Source organism: Vulpes lagopus, chromosome 7 (genome assembly GCF_018345385.1).
Source record: "Vulpes lagopus strain Blue_001 chromosome 7, ASM1834538v1, whole genome shotgun sequence".
In the NCBI taxonomy this organism is placed as follows: Eukaryota; Metazoa; Chordata; class Mammalia; order Carnivora; family Canidae; genus Vulpes; species Vulpes lagopus.
The window spans coordinates 49,466,013-49,485,654 of NC_054830.1; the positions used below are offsets into that span (position 1 = coordinate 49,466,013).

General features: G+C 36.0%; 1 protein-coding gene across 17 annotated transcripts in view; it reads left to right on the top strand.

Annotated features, from left to right (window-relative positions):
• Positions 1-19,642, top strand: part of SETD5 (SET domain containing 5) — an 84,410-nt gene that overhangs the window by 23,365 nt on the left and 41,403 nt on the right. For 6 of the 17 annotated variants that reach the window (XM_041761573.1, XM_041761585.1, XM_041761584.1 and 3 more), the window contains exons 2-5: positions 10,252-10,311; positions 14,683-14,869; positions 15,690-15,914; positions 17,528-19,389. In XM_041761573.1, coding sequence (XP_041617507.1) covers positions 19,298-19,389 — 92 coding nt within the window. In that variant the 5' untranslated portion in view covers positions 10,252-10,311; positions 14,683-14,869; positions 15,690-15,914; positions 17,528-19,297. Of the gene's footprint in view, positions 1-2,468; positions 2,632-10,251; positions 10,312-14,682; positions 14,870-15,431; positions 15,530-15,689; positions 15,915-17,527; positions 19,390-19,642 lie in introns of those variants that run through there. The other 11 variants (XM_041761582.1, XM_041761588.1, XM_041761587.1 and 8 more) reach the window with 8 other exon arrangements.

The following is a 19,642-nucleotide window of genomic DNA, read 5'->3' on the forward strand; positions in this document are numbered from 1 at the left end:
GAAATAACGGTATTCAAATACAGTAATGTTCAGCATTTAGAAATCTTTCACTTGGGAAAAAGATAAATTTATAAAATAGATATTTTAACAAAAAGAGAAAATAGCATGTGAACCTAAGATACTTTGTATTTTACTCTACTTAGTGCTAGAATTCTGGACATTGCTGTGAGTCAAACTATGATAGGACAGGAAAAACAACAGAAGTGATTGAAGGAGACAATAAAATGACTGGTAAAACTTAGTATGGTTTATGGTGATTATATTTTGTATAAGAATTTGGAGCTGCTTACTGTGCTAGTTGTTTTCATTAACTAAAAAGTACCATTTTGTCAGTGTCCTGGGGCTAATTTATTATAAGAATTAATTAACAGGGATCCCTGGGTGGCGCAGTGGTTTGGCGCCTGCCTTTGGCCCAGGGCGCGATCCTGGAGACCCGGGATCGAATCCCACATCGGGCTCCTGGTGCATGGAGCCTGCTTCTCCCTCTGCCTGTGTCTCTGCCTCTCTCTCTCTCTCTCTGTGACTATCATAAATAAATAAAAATTAAAAAAAAAAAAGAAGAATTAATTAACAAATGAGAAGTTTGGCCTAAATACAGCTGAAATGTTTACTGAAATTGGATCAAAGATGCATCTGTGTCAAGGTTTTAAAATCATTTTTCATATTAAGATCTCTAGAGAAAATGTTTATAATCCATAAGTCAAATATTTTTGTTTTGCATGATGGAAACTTTTAAGTTTCTGTGTTGCAACAAACCACTGGCTATTTGGTCCAGAGATGTTCATCTTCTTGGGCATCTAGGGTAATAATGTACCCATCATTTCAAAGTTTTCATTTTACTCAGTAACCTGTATGAGTAAATGCAAGCTTATTTTTTGCTTAGGCAAAACAGTGTATGTCAGTGTTTTCTTTGAGTTACTCTTCATCTTCCATCACTGTCACTTTTTAAATTACAAATTATTTTAAGTTTAATTTTATTGACATTGGTATAGCTTATGGTGAGTAGTTTGGGAATAGAATATGTAGTGGTATATATTTGCATTGACAGTGACTTGGGCTTAACTTTCCACTAACTGGACCTTTAGGTATGCTTTGTAGTTCAAATAGGAATCACCCATATGCACCCCAAATGCTTTTGTTCTGCGACACCATTATTACTGAATCATTTTTTTTTTTACTGGAAAGTGCTCCTCGGTTGAGTACCCTAAGTGTCATCACTAAGCCTGTCCTAGTATTCTAAGAAACTGGTTGCTAAAAATAAGAACAGCTGGTCACTACCTCAAATATGAACCATTGCTTCTGTGGTGTAATCAGTCCTTATCTTCAATACACAGGTTTATGGATATATTTTACCTGTTTTGGGGGTGTTTTATCCATTTTTGTTTATTGGCATATAGAATATATAGGAATGCTGTATTACAGCTGTGAGTCATATGTACACTTGCAGTTAGCTTTGCTATAAGGAGAGATTTGCATTCTCAAGAATACAAGAAATTTTATCAACAAATTCATTAAATAATAATCGATTGCAAAGTTTTGGTTGTTTTTTTTATTTTTAGAAAAAATGATTAAGACATTTTTAGTAGCCATAACTGTATAGTTGCAAAACCTAAACATTACTCAGCAAATCTATCAATTGGTGAATTATATTAAGCTCTTTATCCATCTTAACTTTTTTAAAAAAGATTTTATTTATTTTAAATATTTTATTTATTTAGGGATCCCTGGGTGGCGCAGTGGTTTGGCGCCTGTCTTTGGCCCAGGGCGCGATCCTGGAGACCCGGGATCGAATCCCACATCGGGCTCCCGGTGCATGGAGCCTGCTTCTCCCTCTGCCTGTGTCTCTGCATCTCTTTCTCTCTCTCTCTCTCTGTGTAACTATCATAAATAAATAAATAAATAAATAAAAAAATATTTTATTTATTTATTCATTCAGAGAGAGAGAGAGGCAGAGACACAGGCAGAGGGAGAAGCAGGCTCCATGCAGGGAGCCCAAAGTGGGACTCAATCCTGAGACTCCAGGGCCACACCCTGGGCTGAAGGCAGGCACCAAACCGCTGAGCCATCCAGAGATCCCCTGATTTTATTTATTCATGAGAGACACTTAGAGGCAGAGACACAGGCAGAGGGCAAAGCAGGCTCCGCAGAGGAAGCCCGATGTAGGACTCAATCCCAGGACTGAGGATCACACCTGAGCCTAAGGCAGAGGCTCAGCACTGACCCAGACATCCCTAACCATCTTGACTTTTACCAAAAAAAGATAGTCTTTCTTTGTCACAGCCACCTACCATATAGTCAGAGACCCCTTTCGCTCGTTTTTATGGTAAACAAGGGATAACTCCACTCTGCAGGTGTGTTGTGTACAACTGATATTTCTGGCATTTGCTGTAAAATAATCCTGTAGAAGATGAGAAGTTACAGATAAAGTAAAGTTAGCTATCAGTTTGACTATTTTTTTTTTTTTTTAGATTATTTATATATTTGAGAGAGAGAACACAGGGTGGAGAGGGAGAAGCAGACCCCGTGCTGAGCAGGGAGCCTGATGCTGGGCTCCGTCCCAGGACCCTGGGAAAAAGACCTGAGCTTCAGATAGACGACCCAGGTGCCCCCAATTTGATTGTTTAAAGCTGGGTAAGGTTTATGAGTTCATTACAGGATTTTCTTTGTTTTGTATTTGTTGGAAATTTTTCATAATAAAGGTTTTTTAAGGATGCAGAAAATAGTATCAGGAGAAGTAGTCTGAATAAAATTTTGAAGGAGAAGAAATAGAGTAACAGGTAATTGACAAATAAATTCTTATTCCATTCAGGCAAAAGAGTTTTTTGTTTTTGTTTTTTAAGATTTTATTTATTTATTCATGAGAGACACACAGAGAGAGAGGCAGAGACACAGGCAGAGGGAGAAGCAGGCTCCACGTAGGGAGCCCGATGTGGGACTCGATCCCGGGTCTCCAAGATGACAACCTGGGCTGAAGGCGGTGCTAAACTGCTGAGCCACCCAGGCTGCCCAGGCAAAGGAGTTTGAACTAACCCATTAGGTATTTGGGAGCCATTGTAGATTTCTAATTGTGGAATAATAATGATTGAAGTTGTGCTCTAGAAAGGTTAAAGTCACGAAAGAATGAATAATTGGAGGGTTGAGAGCCCAGAGGTAGTGAGATCAGTTCATTGCTATAATGCAACCTTGAAATCATAAAGAGGTTGAGTAATGTTGGTGAATGGATGGATAAAAGACAGTCTATAGAAAACATTTCAAAGGAGAAAGTAATAGCTCTCCATCCAGGCTCTCAGTCAGGTGCTAGAGCAAGCACAGCAAAAAGGAGAGGGGTTCTTTGTTTGCTTCATTTATAGGCACTCTAAAAATTTAGTATTTTGGCTTTATCTCTTCATAAATCAGTATTAACAAGTCTCTTAGAGTTTTAAAGTTTTTTTCTCTTTCCAAGTGTAATTAAAAATGAGGGGCCTCCTATTTTATACTCTGAGATAGAACTACTAGAACAGAGTTTTTTTGGTTTTGTTTTTTAAGTTTATTTATTTAAGTAATCTACACCCTGCATGGGGCTTGAACTCAAAACCCTGAGATCAAGAGTCTGATGCTCTTCTGACTGAGCCAGCCAGGCACCCCTAGATCAGAGTTTTGATAACTTCTTTGAAACTAAAGAGCTCAAATCTAGATTACTTGAATTTTTTCCATCAGAACCCTACAAACGCTAGCTAGTTAGGTTGCAGGTGGTTAACATTGTTTTTTTCATTACTGGAAGAAGAAATTTAGATCTTGGTGCGTTCGGTTAAAAATTATCATATGGGACAACCATAAAATACTTTTGTTCTGAAATAGTGCTTTATCTATGTTTTATTTTGAAGATCACAGCCCAAATTTAGTGAAAAAGCAAATGAGATCTCTTACTTAGTATATAAGAATTTCACAGGACAATAGCACATCCAGTCAGTAGTCATAAAAATATATCAGAATTGTTGAATTTGCAGTTGAGTTTCGTTTTAGTATTTTCTTATAGAATGTGGAGTCTTCTAAACATAAGATTCTATGAGTAGAGTTAGAATTGAAATTATTTTAAACCTTATGAGAAAATGTAGCCAGCATTCACACCCTATGTAGGATTGTATTAAATGGTTTTAACTTTGTGGAGAGTGGTTTGACATCTCTGATACATGGTCATGACATTTTAGCAGTTGCATATCTAAGAATGTATCCTAAGAAAATGTGTATGTTAAAGAAAGGCATGTGTACATGACTGTTGAGTTGTATTTATTATGGAAAATGAGTAACAATCTAAACATCAACCTGCAGAGGATGACTTATAGTCCATCCATAGAATAGATACTGTAAGAGGAAGAAGTAAATTTGTATATATGCATATAGAAAGACGTCTATAACCTACTACTAAATGAAGAAAGCAGATTATAGAACAGTAGAGTTACCACTTATTTTGGGGGTATCTTTGGAAAGTGGAATTATGTGAGAATTTTACTTCTACCTTTTTATGCTTTTGTAAAGTTTGCCTATTTTTACAAGCAATTATCTGGATAATATGTTAAAAATACAGCTATTGGTTGGAGAGGGGACCTCTTTTGTGCATGTCAGAATTGTTAAGCTTTAAATTCCTTTACTTTTATATACTTAGCCACCTGGTCTGCCTACTGATCCCAAAACATGTATGGTCAGGTTCTTTTTGTCAGTTTTGAGGGTTCTTGCTGCCTGTTGTCCTTAATTCTTAAGTCTTGTCTAAACAATTCAAGAGATTTATTTTAAAAATCTTTCTATAAGAGACCTCTGTGTCACTGGTAAACTGTGGAGTGGTCTGGGGTTTTCTTTCTTTGAGAGGAGGGTGTTTTCTCTTCAGAATGACTCCTTAATTCTAGAGATACACTTTAGGATTTTTTTTTTCCCCTCATGGTTGTGAAAATGTAATACTTGGCACATAGGCAAGCCTGAAGAGTTTGCAAATTGCCTACCCTCTCCTGCTTTGGATAAGAGAAACATCTTAAAATAGCACTTAACATAGTTTTTATATATAGTAGTTACTCACTTCATGTTTGAGGAAGGAAGGAAGGAAGGAAGGAAGGAAGGAAGGAAGGAAGGAAGGAAGGAAAAAACTGGTAAATCTAGGTAATATAAATCCCAAAAGCCAGGAATTTTAATCTGGACTTGTGTGTCTGGCATAGAACCAGTAATAATTGATGCTTAAGTTTTAAAAATTTGTTTTAATTCAAATGTTGCCATCTAAAGTAAATTGTAATAAATAGAAATAGAGAAAAAGAAAACGTTGTCTTGACTCTAAATTACCTTAGTCTAAATTTCTTTAATCTCCATTGTTTACCTCCAGTTTTTCTCTTTTCTTATCTTCAGCCCTACACTTCTCCTAGATTCTTTGCCTGCATTAACTTGCTCCAGATTTTAAGCCTAACTACAGTTTATACCATCCCAATTATATGAATTTTCACTAGATCTCTGAGCACGTCGTCTTTTCTTAGAGTTCATCTCCTATTTGCCAGTAATTCTTGTAATGCTTATCACTTAACTCTGCTACACTGGTTTTTTTTTTTTTTTTCACTGTTTTTTCATGTTTCCCAGCATATCCTCTTCTCACTTTAGTTACGGTAGCAGAATTGAAATACACGCTGTTGGAGAATAGTGAAAATAATTGTTAGCCACATTGAGATCATTAGGTAATGGCTCCTCTTCACATATGTTTAAAGGTTGCAGAGAGCCATTTAAACTCTTTATTTGCTACAAATGCTACTCTATATGTACTTGTGAGTGAGCAGGATAGGTATTATTATTTTTTCTATTGTACAGATGAGAAAACTGAGACTTTGAGACATTGCATGAATTGCCTGCCTAAGCCAGTGCCAGGATTTATAGATATCTGAAGCAGAATGAAGCCCAGTAAGATTTTACTTTGATGAATTAAAGATTGTATATAAAAAGTGATTTTTCTTGGGACACCTGGGTGGCTCAGCAGTTGAGCATCTGCCTTCGGCTCAGGTCGTGATCCTGGAGTCCCAGGATTGAGTCCCACGTCAGACTCCCTCATGGAACCTGCTTCTCCCTCTGCCTGTGTCTCTGCCTCTCTCTGTGTGCCTCTCATGAATAAATAAATGAAATCTTAAAAAAAAAAAAAAGTGATTTTTCTGAGATCACCAACTATTTAAGTTGTAGGCTAGAACTCAGTTTTCCTGCTTCTTAATATAGTACTTTTTCCTAATGCATTTTTTCTTTTCTCAGGGGCAAAAGTGATACATTACAGTACAATGGCAGTGTTTTTTCCTTAATACTTCAGTTTAGATTGAAGATGAAAGAGAGGCACATAAATGGCAGCTGCCACATTAGTTCTTAGACAAGTTGGTCCTGTAGATAAAAATGCATTCATATATTTATTGCATTTTTTAACTGCTCTGTGATTTAAAAATTAAGGATAATAATGTTTAAAAAACTTAATAGTCTTTCCCTGTCTCTCCTTTTTACTATTTTATGAAGTTGTTTAATAGAAGAAACTGAAGTATAGAAGTATTCAAGAACAGAGGTGTCTAGGTGGCTCATTCAGTTGAGCATCCGACTCTTGATTTTGCCTCAGGTCAGAAGATCCAGCCCTAGTTTGCCTCCAGCCCATCAGAGGGTCTGCTTGAAATTCTCTCTCTCTCTGATCCTCCCTCTGCTCACATGAGTGTGTGCTCACTCTCTCAAGTAAATAATCTTTTCTTTAAAAAGTATTTAAGAATAAATTCAACTTACGTGTGTGGCAAAATTTTGAAAAATTAGTAGGTTCAGAAATTGAATCTTAACTAATAGCGATTTTCTCTTAACCCTTACTGAAAACTTTCCTGAAATTTTTTTCTTCTTTAAATTTATTCACAGACTGATCTTCTGTACATCTTTTATTGCTTTAGAGTTATTCTATCTGTTATTTTTTATTATTTAATAGCTTAAAATGAGGGTAGTAGATTGAGCTGAATATATTAATTTCAGGAGACATCTTAGATGCTTGTGTTTTTAGTGAATCCCAGTTTAAGAGTTAATGCTTTCAAAAGGAAGAAATTTGGTTGGTTGTAGCTTATGGCTAGTTGGAATTTAGAGAACTGAGATTTGTAGTATGCAGGGTCTTTTATTTAGTAAATGATGGGGTAAATTCCTAATAATTTTATAATGGTACTGTATGTACAACTTATTACTAAAACTCTGAAAAGGAAACCAGACCTAGGAGATGAGGGATCTAGGGAGGATTTTTAAATTGAGGATATTTTAAATTTAGATTCCAAAATAGTTTTTGCTACTAAGATGAAAATAATCATTAACCCTCTTAAAAGATCTGAAGTAATATTGTTGCCCTTGAGAAAAGGAAGCATTGTAAATTGTGTGTTACTATTCAACCTTCTGTTTATGTCAGCCTAAACAAGAGATTTTCCCTCTCTAATACATGCCTATCTTTAACATACTGAGTCACGTAACTTCAAAAATGACTACAAAATATGCTTTCCTGTCCCTGAATTAGTGAATGTGCATGTTTGTCCTTACTTTGAAATCTCATAATTGGATCCTAGATTCCAGAATGATTTTTATACATAGGGAAGCCACTACTACTTTTCAAAACGTTTTCTAAAGAAAGTGAGGAAAAGAAGTGTAAAATTTCAACCTTGTTAATACCTTGCTTTTAATTTAATGCCTTGTTGTTATGCTTGGAGGACTGTACTCATAAAAGCAGAAATGCTCTTAGTGTTTTATTTAAAATTTAGTTATGAATGATTGATACTGAAAACCAAAACAATTAAAAGGAAAGGGGCATTTTGGAAAGATGGCTTGTTTGTATATATTTAAATGTATATATTCACTTGCATGTTTTGTCAGAGATCAAAATTGAGGAAGAGATTTGGCTTTCTGGGGGTTTGTGAAGAGTCGATCAGAGATTACGCCTTGGCTGAGTTGCTGTCTGCATAGGCTGTTAACAATTGTTTCTCTGGCAGCAGATCTTGTTCATCAGGATTGCATCATTTCTGGGAGAATGGCCAAGGTCCACAGCCTCAGTACAAAGACTGTCTGAAGCATATGAGGCCTGTTCTCTTTCTAAAGCGGCACTCCTCTTCCTGCCAGTCCTCTTCACAGGATTACTGAAGCAGACTTGTTCTGAATTTCTTTCATTGGATTGGCTGTTTATTGGACTCTTGTCTCCCAGCTGCTTCCGGCTCACCTGGCTGATGCAATTTCTTTTTCTGAAATCCCTGTTGGAATTGTTCTTAAAACACTTTTTGTCTGTCTGCTCTGAGAGTGACCAAAGAGATCACATGGGTCTTGTGCTTTCAGCAAGTCATATAGAGAAAAGACTGTCAGAATGACACATACAGAGACTATTGACCATTTCTGAACCCAATTAAAAAGACGGGTAATTATAAAACATTTTTGTCATGTTCTATTTAACAGTCTTTTCTCCAGAAACTGTATGTGTGTGTAAATGAAGACTTCTCAAAAGAGTACTCTGTACTGGGAGACTTGGCTAGTTCTGCTTCTGAATCTAAGAACTTGCTAGTCTTCTATGGATTCTGATGAATTGTTCTGGAAAAGGTTAAACTGATTTGAAATTGAAATTCTGATACATTCATTTTCCCCCTGCTGTACACCCATATATTTAGTTCTCTTTTTCTTTTTGTCATTTTTTTACCTTCTTTCTTACTTGTTGTTGCTAAAGGAGTCTAATTCTTCTTGGTTTGTTTTTTTATTCTTCCTTTGGTTGTTACCTTCATACCTTTTATTTTTATAGTAATTCTGAGCATGCTCTTTTAAAGTTGTTTCTAAAGAATAGTTAGGGGTGCCTGGGTAGCTCAGTTGGTTAAGTGTCTGCCTTCTACTCAGGTCATCATCTCAGGGCCCTGGGATGGAGCCCTGGGTTGGGCTCCATGCTAAGCTGGGATTCCGTTTCTCCCTCTATCTCTGTCTCTCTCCCTCTGCCCCTCCCTCTGTTCATATTCTCTCTCTCTCTGTCAATTAAATAAAAATCTTGTTTTTTAAAAAATAAGGAATAGTTTATTTTCCAATTTTTTTGTAAATTAGAAGCCCACAAAATATTGACATAAAAGTACATTCCTCTCTATTGCTTGATAACTGGAATCCCCAAAACAGCTCTTTTCATATACATAATACGTTAACATTTAGCTATTAATTCCCTATTCTGGCTAATGTTAAATTTGACTTTTTGGGGGAGCCCAGGTGGCTCAGCAGTTTAGCGCTGCTTTCAGCCCAGGGCGTGATCCTGGAGACCCAGGATCAAGTCCCGTGTCGGGCTCCCTGCATGGGAGCCTGCTTCTCCCTCTGCCTGTGTCTCTGCCTCTCTCACTCTCTGTGTCTCATGAATAAATAAATAAAATCTTTTAAAAAGCTGACTTTTTGTCCCCCAAAATCACCTGTTATCTTTTACTTTTTGGAAGGTGGAAAGTTAATTAAGGCTCTTTTCCACATATTTTTTTTTTCCACATATTCTTTTATGGAGTGTCTCGAAAGTAGAATTGACTCCCAGTTGTCTTTTTTTATTTTAGTAGGACAGAGGATCGATTTGATGAAAGTAGGGGAAGGGGAGAAATAATATGGATTTATACTTTAATAGGTGATGTCCTTGTCTGACTGGAGAGTAGTAAACTTGACATTTGGTTAAAGAAATGCCTCTGAATTTGGGAGTGGGTCAGTGGAGGAGAAGTACCTCCTAGGAGAGATCAGAAGGAATCCCTTGGGAAATGGGAGAAAATTCTCATTTGAAGAACAGAGGATTACCCAGTGACATAATATTTTCCACTTAAGTCTAATAAAGACAATTTCCTTTTCCATTCTTTTTTTAGGTTTTGGCTTTATACAAAAATAGTATATCATGGTTAAAGGACAAAAATAGAGTACTAAATGAAACATAGGATAGTTAAGGCAATATGTAGAAATGAAATAAATTACTGTTAAAATATCCTATATAATTTGGGGCACCTGAGTGTTATTAAGCTTCTGACTCTGATTTCAGCTCATGTATGATCTCAGGGTTGTGAGATCAAGCCCCACATTGCACTGAGCTCCTTGCTGATTATGGAGCCTCCTTAGGATTATCTCTCCCTCGGCCCCACTCCCCCCTCACCCCTACTCATGCGTACACCTGCTTGCTCTCTCTCTTTTAAAGAATAAAAAGAAAATATTCCATATAATTCTATTCTTTGTGTCCATTTTGTTACTTCTTTCTGTACTAATCTGTGTCTCAACTCTTTCTAGGTCTTCAGAGCTACTGGCAGATAATTTTGGGGGACTTCATATTTGGAGGTCTATAAAAAGGTGACTAAGTCAAACCCTTTACATTTGTTTTAATTTTTATATTGTAATGGATGTTAAGATCATATGCTGAAATAAATGGTGATAATTCATTCAGCAAGCATTCTCAAACACTTGCTTTATGCCAGGTACGATTCTTTTCTCTTCTCTTCTTTTTTCTTTGAGATTTTATTTATTTATTCATGACACACAGAGAGAGGCAGAGACATAGGCAGAGGGAGAAGCAGGCTTACCATGGGGAGCCTGATGCAGGACTCTCCCAGGACTTTGGCAAGGATCACAACCTGAGCCAAAGGCAAGATGCTCAACCACTGAGCCACCCAGGCATCCCATGCCAGGCTCTATTCTAAACATTGGAAGTATAACAGAGGATAAAACACAAAAATCTTGTCCTCATAGAGTTTATATTCTGGTAGAAAGAGACAAAAAAATTAACAAGTAAAAGATACCTTGAAATTGTTTCACCTAGAGACACAACTTCTCACTCTAGGACGCAACTCTCCAAATTCTGTGTAAGTTAATAAATTCTATACTACTAAGTTTGGTAAACTATACTCAGAGTCTGTTGGCTTGTAAAACTAGAGTAATTGTAGTAAAATATTGCATATAGATGATCTGTTAAAAAGTCTTCAGTTAAGGGGCACCTAGGTGGCTCAGTGGTTGAGTGCCTTTGGCTCAGATTGTGATCCCAGGGTCCTAGGATTGAGTCCCGCTTTGGGCTCCGCAGGAAGCCTGCTTCTCCCTCTGCCTATGTTTCTGTCTCTCTCTCTCTGTGTCTCTCATGAATAAGTAAATAAAATCTTTTAAAACAAAGTCTTCAGTTAATATTTTAACAGCTGCATTTTGCAGAGTATTATTTAGGGAAGGAACAATTCTCAGGGTTATATGAGAAATATCGTTTTAACATCTTTTGTATTAAGAAGCCTAATATTGTGAAAGCTTGATTTATTTTTTTATTTTCAAAATTTTATTTAAATTTTAGTTCACATACAGTGTAGTAGTTTCAGAGGTAGAATTTAGTGATTTTTCAGTTGCATGTGACACCCAGTGCTTATTATTACATCAGGTGCCTTCCTCCCTTCTGCTCATCACATGATGTGAATACATTATTTAGAAGATGGTCATGCTAATCTGTAATAATTGTTTTTATCAGAAGAGAGAAAGAGTCCTACAAAACTAGATAAAAGAAAGATGGAAGAATTCATGAACAAGAAATTCATAGTTAGGTGGTTAATGTTTCTTGTATTTATCAGGTCTCCAAATTAGCTGGTTTGAGATTTCAGTAAGGAATATGTTAATCATTTATATACTCATTAAGGAAATATTATCTGTAATAATTTTCCCATTTTTTTCCTTTTAGTATTTTTTTTTTTTTAGATTACTCCAAAAAATAATTATCAGCTTAAGTTTATAAGTTGCCTTTCTTCTAGAAGCCTACTTTTTTTTATGGGCATAGAATAGTAATAGCTATGATAAAGGCTTTTTAATATGTTGAATAACTTGTTTTATCCTTTACTGAAAATGTAACATGTAATTGAGATTCCTATATTTAAGAGAGGTATGATCATTATCAGACTGTGTTTTGATTATCAAGCCAGACAGCTCCTGGGATTTTGGGTTTGTTTGGTTTTTTTTTTCTTTTTAGTTCAAGTTATAGAGTGATACTAAATTAGAGGAAGAGTTGTAACCAACAATACCCAGTATTTAACTATTTTTCTGAGCTTATTTGATAAGTATTCTCTCTTCTATTATTTGTAGATTTTTTTTTCAATTTCCCAGTGTAAAGGATGTGCTGCCTAAATCTGTATGGATATATTGTTAGGGAAAGGAAATATTTTCCGTGTCAGATGGATCCAAAGAGTTATATTAGTCACTTCTTTTGTAAGCTGTGAAGAAACAATAGGAAAATTTGCCTTTTTTCATTTTTAGTCCAAAGTCTAGCAGTGTGTTGCCTCCAGTTGTATAGGAACCGGTGTCTTGCCTTCACCCAGATTTGAAGAGTCCTAGATCTTGATGAGATCCAGTTCTTTGCAAAGTGTAGGTGCCAGGGAGGGCTGCTTAGTTTATAGCTGTTTCCAGTATTCTAAAATAACACAAAAGAAAAAAAAAATAAATAAATAAATAAAATAACACAAAAGAGTAATATTCTCTTTATGTGTTCTTAAAAAGCTTGGCCTAACTCACTGTTCACAATTGGTTTTCTTACGTTGATTTGCTTCATATATCAAAATATGATTTAAGCATCTTATGTGGTCTGTCACTTAAAATTTGTATTAATTCCTTGGATTGACATCACAAATATGTATCACATATTTTTCATTAAAAATCTTTAACATAAGTAGTTGTTTGATTTTTCTCCTATCTTAAGATGAATCAGCATATCAATCACAACTCTTTCTGTAGACTTTTTGCAAAAATCTTTATTAATCTAGGCTTTTAACATTCACACAGACTTTTTTCACACATAAAATGCTTCTGGTTTCATTCTTTCAATAGTTTAATATAAAACCACTAATGTAAAATAGTAAAATTTCCCCCTTTACACCATACCTCCAAATCTCTTAATATACTCCTTTTTTTAAGGTTTTTTTTTTTTTTTTTTTTTTTTGAGAGGGAGAGAGAGAAAAGGATGGTTAGGGGAGAGGGAGAGAGAGAAAAGCTTAAGCAGCCTCCACAGTCAGCATGGAGCCTGATGCAGGGCTCAGTCTCTAGACTCTGGGATCATGATCTGAACCAAAATCAAGAGTTAGACTTTTAGAGAACTGAGCCACCCAGGCACCCCTTGAAGATTTTATTTTTAAGTGATCTGTACACCTAACTTGAGGCTCAACCTTATAATTCCAAGATCAAGAGTCACATGCTCTAGTAAGGGAGCCAGGCACCCCACTCTCTTACTGTACTTTTATACTTTTTTTGTACTTTTATACTTCTAATGGATTTCTTACACTTTAGTAGTTTTTGAGTCCTTCTGTTCACAAATTTCCACTGGTTATGATCAGCAACTCAGGATATCCTCACTACTTTTCCATAGAAAATTTCCTAATCTGTATCATGAAACTAATCTATATGTTTTCATTTATACCTAGCAGTGGATATGGCCTCACAAATATAATTAAGACTGTTGCATCTTCTCTGAAATTTATGGTTAAAATAAAATGATTTCAAAGGAAGAAAAGAGTGTTCTGTGATACAAAAAGACAATAAGAACAACTGTATGTAAACATATCTTTTATCATATTTAATACAGAAGAAATAACTTTGTTGGTTGCTGGTAAAATTGCATTTATTTGTGGCCTAAGGGGGAAAAAAAACTTAAATGAAGATATTGCTTGCTTTCTTTTTTGTTTTTTAAGTAAGCTCTACACCCAGCGTGGGGCTTGAACTCATGACCACAGGATCAAGAGTAGCATGCTCCACCAATTGAGCAAGCCAAGAGCCTCTAAATAAAGGTTTTTAATTGCTAAAGAATTTAGTTAAACTTTGATATTTCTATTTACTATCCTATACATTGAAACTTATATAGGTCCTAGGCTGCTAAAAAATTTTGTTTAAGCAGTTGTTAAATGATGGAAATGTACTTGGCTAGTGAGCTACGCAGACTATACTTCCCCATTAGCTAAAAAGAAAAAAATTAAAATAGAAATAGAGGGAGATGCCTCAGTGGTGTGGCGCCTGCCTTCGGCCGGGGGCATGATCCTGGAGTCCTGGGATCAAGTCCCCCGTTGGGCTCCCTGAGTAGAGCCTGCTTCTCCCTCTGCCTGTGGCTCTGCCTCTCTCTGTGTCTCTCATGAATAAATAAATAAAATCTTTTTTAAAAATAAATAAAACAAATGAAAAGTAAGCATAACTTTTGTTACCTCATGTTTTAAAACACTAATGCAATAAATACATACATACATACATACTAAGGCAGTATACAAGAAAATAGTATAATGTGTAGACCCTTTGCTGTACTTGTTTTATGTTTATCCTTTAAAAGACTTATTTTTAAAATGGCAAAATATGGATACTTGGGTGGCTCACTCTGTTGAGCATCTGACTCTTGGTTTTGGCTCAGGTTGTGATCTTAGGGTTGTAGGATAGAGCCCCACATCGGGCTCCATGCTTAGCAGGAAGTCTGCTTAAGATTCTCTCTCTCCCTCTGTCCCTCCCTCACTTGTGCTGACTCGATCTTTTTCTCTCTCAAATCAAATATATATATCTTTTCTTAAAAAAAAAATAAATAAATAAAAAATAAAAAAAAATAATAATAATAAATAAATAAATAAAAAAATAAAAATAAAAAAAATAAATAAAATGGAAAAATATTCAGTAGCATTTAGGATAAATTTGACAAACTGTCTGGTTATTAGATATTTTCCTTTTTTGTGGCAGGATTCCTCATGTCCATAACATGTTGGTTAAGGCTGTGCAGCTCACCCCCACTCTCAGAGTGGCCAGTCTCCATTAATTGGACCCCGTGATTTCCACTCTCTGCTGCATTGGACGTCATGAGCATTGCAATCCCTCTGGGAGTCACCACACCAGATACATCCTACTCAGATATGGCTGCTGGATCAGAGTAAGTGCTACTTTCTGGGTAGTAGATGTGTTACCAGTTTGTATGGAGATAACTTTCTTATGGGCCTCTAATCAGTATGCAGTATTTTCTAAACCCAAGCCTAGCCCACTCTAAATGACATTAGACCTTTCCCTTTTTGCCCATAGAAGCTGGAGGGTAAAAAAAAGAGTTAGAAAGGGGAGGAAAGAATTAGGGGAGGGGGGGTTCTTAGTAAATAATATAATTGAATTAAATTTGCGCAGTAGTGATTACATCCTCATTTGTTTTGATGGGTGGGGAAGATTGAAATAAAGTAGGTGTCACTACCTGCTTCTGTAGAGTTAATGATTATTGATGAATGGAGATAAAGAGAAATTCTCTCCAACTGATTTTCCTTGAAGGCCTCTTCCTATGTACTTCTCACTTGTAGAGTAAAGGGGCTAAAACTTTATATGGGCAGGTTACTTAAAACTTCTGATATTTGGGGTAGAAAACATTGAAAGCAGTGTCATCTGTTTTTATATAATATTCATTGCCTAGAAAGAGGACCTTCAAAATCAGTGGTACCAAACTTTTTTTTCAGCTAAGAGCAGCTTTAGGAATTCAGAGTTTGTCGAAAAGCCCAATCCCTAAAATAGACTCTCAATTCTTGAAGAATTTAAATACCAAATGGCAATGAAGGTAGGCCTTCATTATAAAACTTTATATATTATTATTCACAGTTTAAAAAATTTTAGCCTTTTGTATCCCTTCTCTTTTAAGTTGTCCAAGATTCCCCCTGCTCACAGATTCCCCCTCTTGTCCTTTTACCTCCCTTGTACCCAATCTTCCTTGCTTACAGAAAGGAAGTGGAAGCCCCCTACCTTTCAAGACGAAGTGGCACTACACCAGGATGTGAAAGTCCAGCGAAAGAGACCCAAGGGGCCTAGGGGGCAGCACACCCCCAGAAGCCAAGTCTATTCCAGGCAGTACCAGGGATTAGGGTCTGGGCTGGAAAAATCCTGGTGTTTTGAATATGTTCAGGTCCAGTTCAGACTCTTGATCCCACAGCCACTTCTTGAGTGAGGTGGGTGTTGCTCTAATTCCCCTGTTTCTCTTGCCATTTTCATAGTCCCTGGGGATTCTTTCCCCTTCAGCAAAGCAAAGCAACTGTACCAGAGCTCTGGGTTCAACTGCATCCCTGGTTAATAGTGGTTTTCTTCCTTAACACTGAGAATATAGTAAAGAGCATGTATATTTTCTTCACAAAGCCACCTAGGATTACTTAACTGTCTATTGTCTTCCTTAAAGAGGAAGACTTAAAATGAAGCTACCCCAAGAAGCAGTATACTATATTCTGGGGTAGGCTAGAACTGAAAGTTTTTGGCCTTATTCCCATATAAAAAGGACGATGGAGGGTGGGGGATGGGAAGGGTGGAAAAAAATTGGCTTTTTTTCCTGTTTTGTTTTGTTTTTATTTTTTTGCATGCCAAATAGATTTAGTTATGCTGGTTGCTGAGACTTCCAAGTCTACAGCTATTTCCCAAATACTTAAAAAATCTTCTTGCATTAGGAACTATAATTATATAGTGTTAATAGATTTTTATAAAGTCAACCACTACCTCTTACACGGATTGACTAACAAACTACACAGGGAGATAGCATTAACATTTGGGAGAAATTTCAACAGAGAGATTAAATCACTGACTTTGGGACTAGTAGAGAAAAAAGCCTAAAGCAATTATTCTTAAAACTGGTGTTTTTCCTAGAGTGCAGAGATGACCACCCATAAATGCTGCTAGGGAGTCCAAAAGTATTTGTAGACTTTTGGCCTAAAAATTTGACTACAATGTTTCTATTTTCTGAAACATTTTCATCTGATTTCTTGACAGATTTCTAATAATGTTATAACTAATTATATCGTTACTCGCTTAGTATTTTTACAAAGCAAGAGAATGTCACCAATTAGCTTATGTACCATTCTGTTACATTTTAGATGATATTTGTTAATGTTTCACCATGCATATTCCACTGTCATGCATATTCCACTGTTTCAGGTACTCTAAGATTAAACTTGGTATGAAGGGCAACATACTCAATTGAGTAAGAGACCTAGACTTTACGGGATTTTAAATCTGATAACAGTATGCATTATGCATTTTTTAAGTATTTGTAGGAGAACTTCTAGATAAAACAATAAAAGCAAGGATTTTTCTGAATTTATAATTCTGCCATAAAAGAATTTCAGATATTTTCCAAGAGGTAGCATTATTGCAGCTGGTTGCATGTTATATTTAAAACACAATCAGTGCCTTATCTGTTGTAAGCATGGCTTCTTTGTATATACCCAACTGTCATAGCAGTTCAAACATAGGCTATAATTACATTTGCATAAAATGGTTGGCTAATAAGGAAATGCAATCTTAATATTCCAGATTTTAATCCATATTTTGAAACATAGGTAAGAGTTGATATATATGTCAAGTATATTGTAGCATATAGTGTAGTTATCTGTCAGCATGTAACTATTTAATTAATAGCCTGTATGGATATTGCAGTTTCCTCATGAAAAGATATGAGCTTAAATTTTAATATTTGGCACGCATAGCAAGATGTTAAATGCTGTGCTTTACGAGAAAGTATTTTCCAGTGGGATGGCCTTTTAACCTCCACAATATACATTTTATTTTTATTCCCTAGACTTGCACATGAAGTGCATATGTTCATATTTACCCAGTTTGGAGATGGGTAAGATACAACCAACATAGCTCCATCTCCATGGCCATCTTTTATTTCATGCCACTTTCCTTTTTCCCGTCCAAAAGAATTCCATTTCTAATAAACAGCTGCCATGTTTCACCCCATGTGTTCAGTGGTACAAAATCTCTTATATAAAAAATATATATAGCTTTCTTGGAATACTTGTTTATTAAGTGAATTAACAATGTTGAAAGTTATTACTTTCTCTTAACTGTCCATCATAGAAACTAAATTCTACCTTCATTTTTTTAATGCTTGTTTGCCGTCAGTTTCATTTAGGAAACCCCACCTGTTTCCTAATACTCAGAGCTGATTGCCTCTCAGTGAGCCATGTCAGATCATCTTTTCTCAAGAATACTGACCTGCATTCTTGATGTACCCCACTCCAGTTCCCATCTTGCAGACACTCTAAAAGAATAAAATGCATGCACTTCACTAACAGAATACTTTCCTATGTCTAAAGTTCTTCTTCACCTAGAAATTACCTTTGCTGTTATTAATAAGATCCCTTCTCACAGTTTTGGAGCATATAACTGGGTGAGTTGGATATATCTCAGAATTTTCTTTTATCCCTCACTTCTCAGCTGACATTGCACCACATTGAACTGCACACTTTATTCCTGCCAAGTACTGTGTATTGTATACTAGACTTCCAGGCAGGAAAGCATATGTTCCTTAATGCAAACTATGCATTACTTGATTTCCTAAAAGACTGTCTGATCTCTAAGGCTGAGTTGTATATGTGTTTGGGGTTTCTAATTTGTGAATCTCTGTTCTAGTTAATTTAAATGCCAGATAATACTTTATTGAGTTCGGCAAAGTCATACAGTTGCATTCCTTAATTATCTTTCAAAATTCCCTAAAACTTAACCAGGTAACAGTCACAGTTAAAAGTTCTTTTTTTCCCAAAAACTTGTATTTTGGAAAAAAAAAACAAACTTGTATTTTGTCCTTTGTTAGCTATGCCTTTTTATTATCAAGTAAAGGCTTAAAATTATATTTCTAAATTTGAGCATTTATAATTTTTTTATATTAATAAATTATACTTGAACAGTTTGCTTTCCACTTAATGAGGGTATGAAAAGATACTAAACCAAGCTTCTCAATAAGCCTGGTTACTTAAATTTTCTTAAGATTTTCTCTAAAGATAGAATGTTACCCTGGTTTTCCAAACCAGTTAGGCGTAGTTGAAAGAGCATAGGATTTGGAGTTAGACATTATTTCAAATTCTGGCTCTGTCACTGTATGGACTTTGGTAATCTCACCACCTCAACTTCTTCTGTAAAAATGGGGTGCTATTTACCGTGTTTACTAGTTGCAGGGTAAATGAATTAACATAGATAAGAGCACCTAGAAAATAATGGGCAATCCAGAATGGTAGCCACAACTTTTATTATTTGTCAGTGGACAATAAAACTCTGAGTACAGTTTTGATTATTTTGAAGTTCTGTGGTATTACCATGCAGCTGTTAAGTAATTGTGTCCGTGATATGCTTGCATGTCATTGGTGGATGAGAAATTATTACTCTAATAAGATGTTTGGGGGTTCATCAAGATGAGAGGTATGATAAATATAAGATGCCGTTGTTTTTACCTGTACTTTCTTCAGGGTATCCTGTCTTGGTAGTGAATGGAAGAGGGCCTGGTCCCTGGGGCAGTGCAGAAGGCACTTTCATCATCTCACTCACTGCAAATGTCATGTGAGGTTTCATGGAAGTATTAAGAGATCCAATTAAGAAGAATAGTTCTGAGTCTAAACCAGCCCAGAGTGGCTTCTCTAGGGGAAACTCCCTGCTCAGCTGGTACGTTTGTGTTTGTCATTAGGGACACCTTGTATTCCAGGTGCCTGCCTTGAGACATCTGCCTGTACTGGCTTCATGTTACACACAAATCCACGTTTAATAATGCTCCTGTTATTTATAGGCCTAGTTATGTTAATCAGATTGTTTCACTGAGTTCCTTCTCTTATTCTAGTGGCTGGTGGTTGTGGAAAGAGGCGGGGTTAGCATGGGAAGTTAAAGTCTTAGTTTAAGGGAAGATTAGGTGTTATGCTAT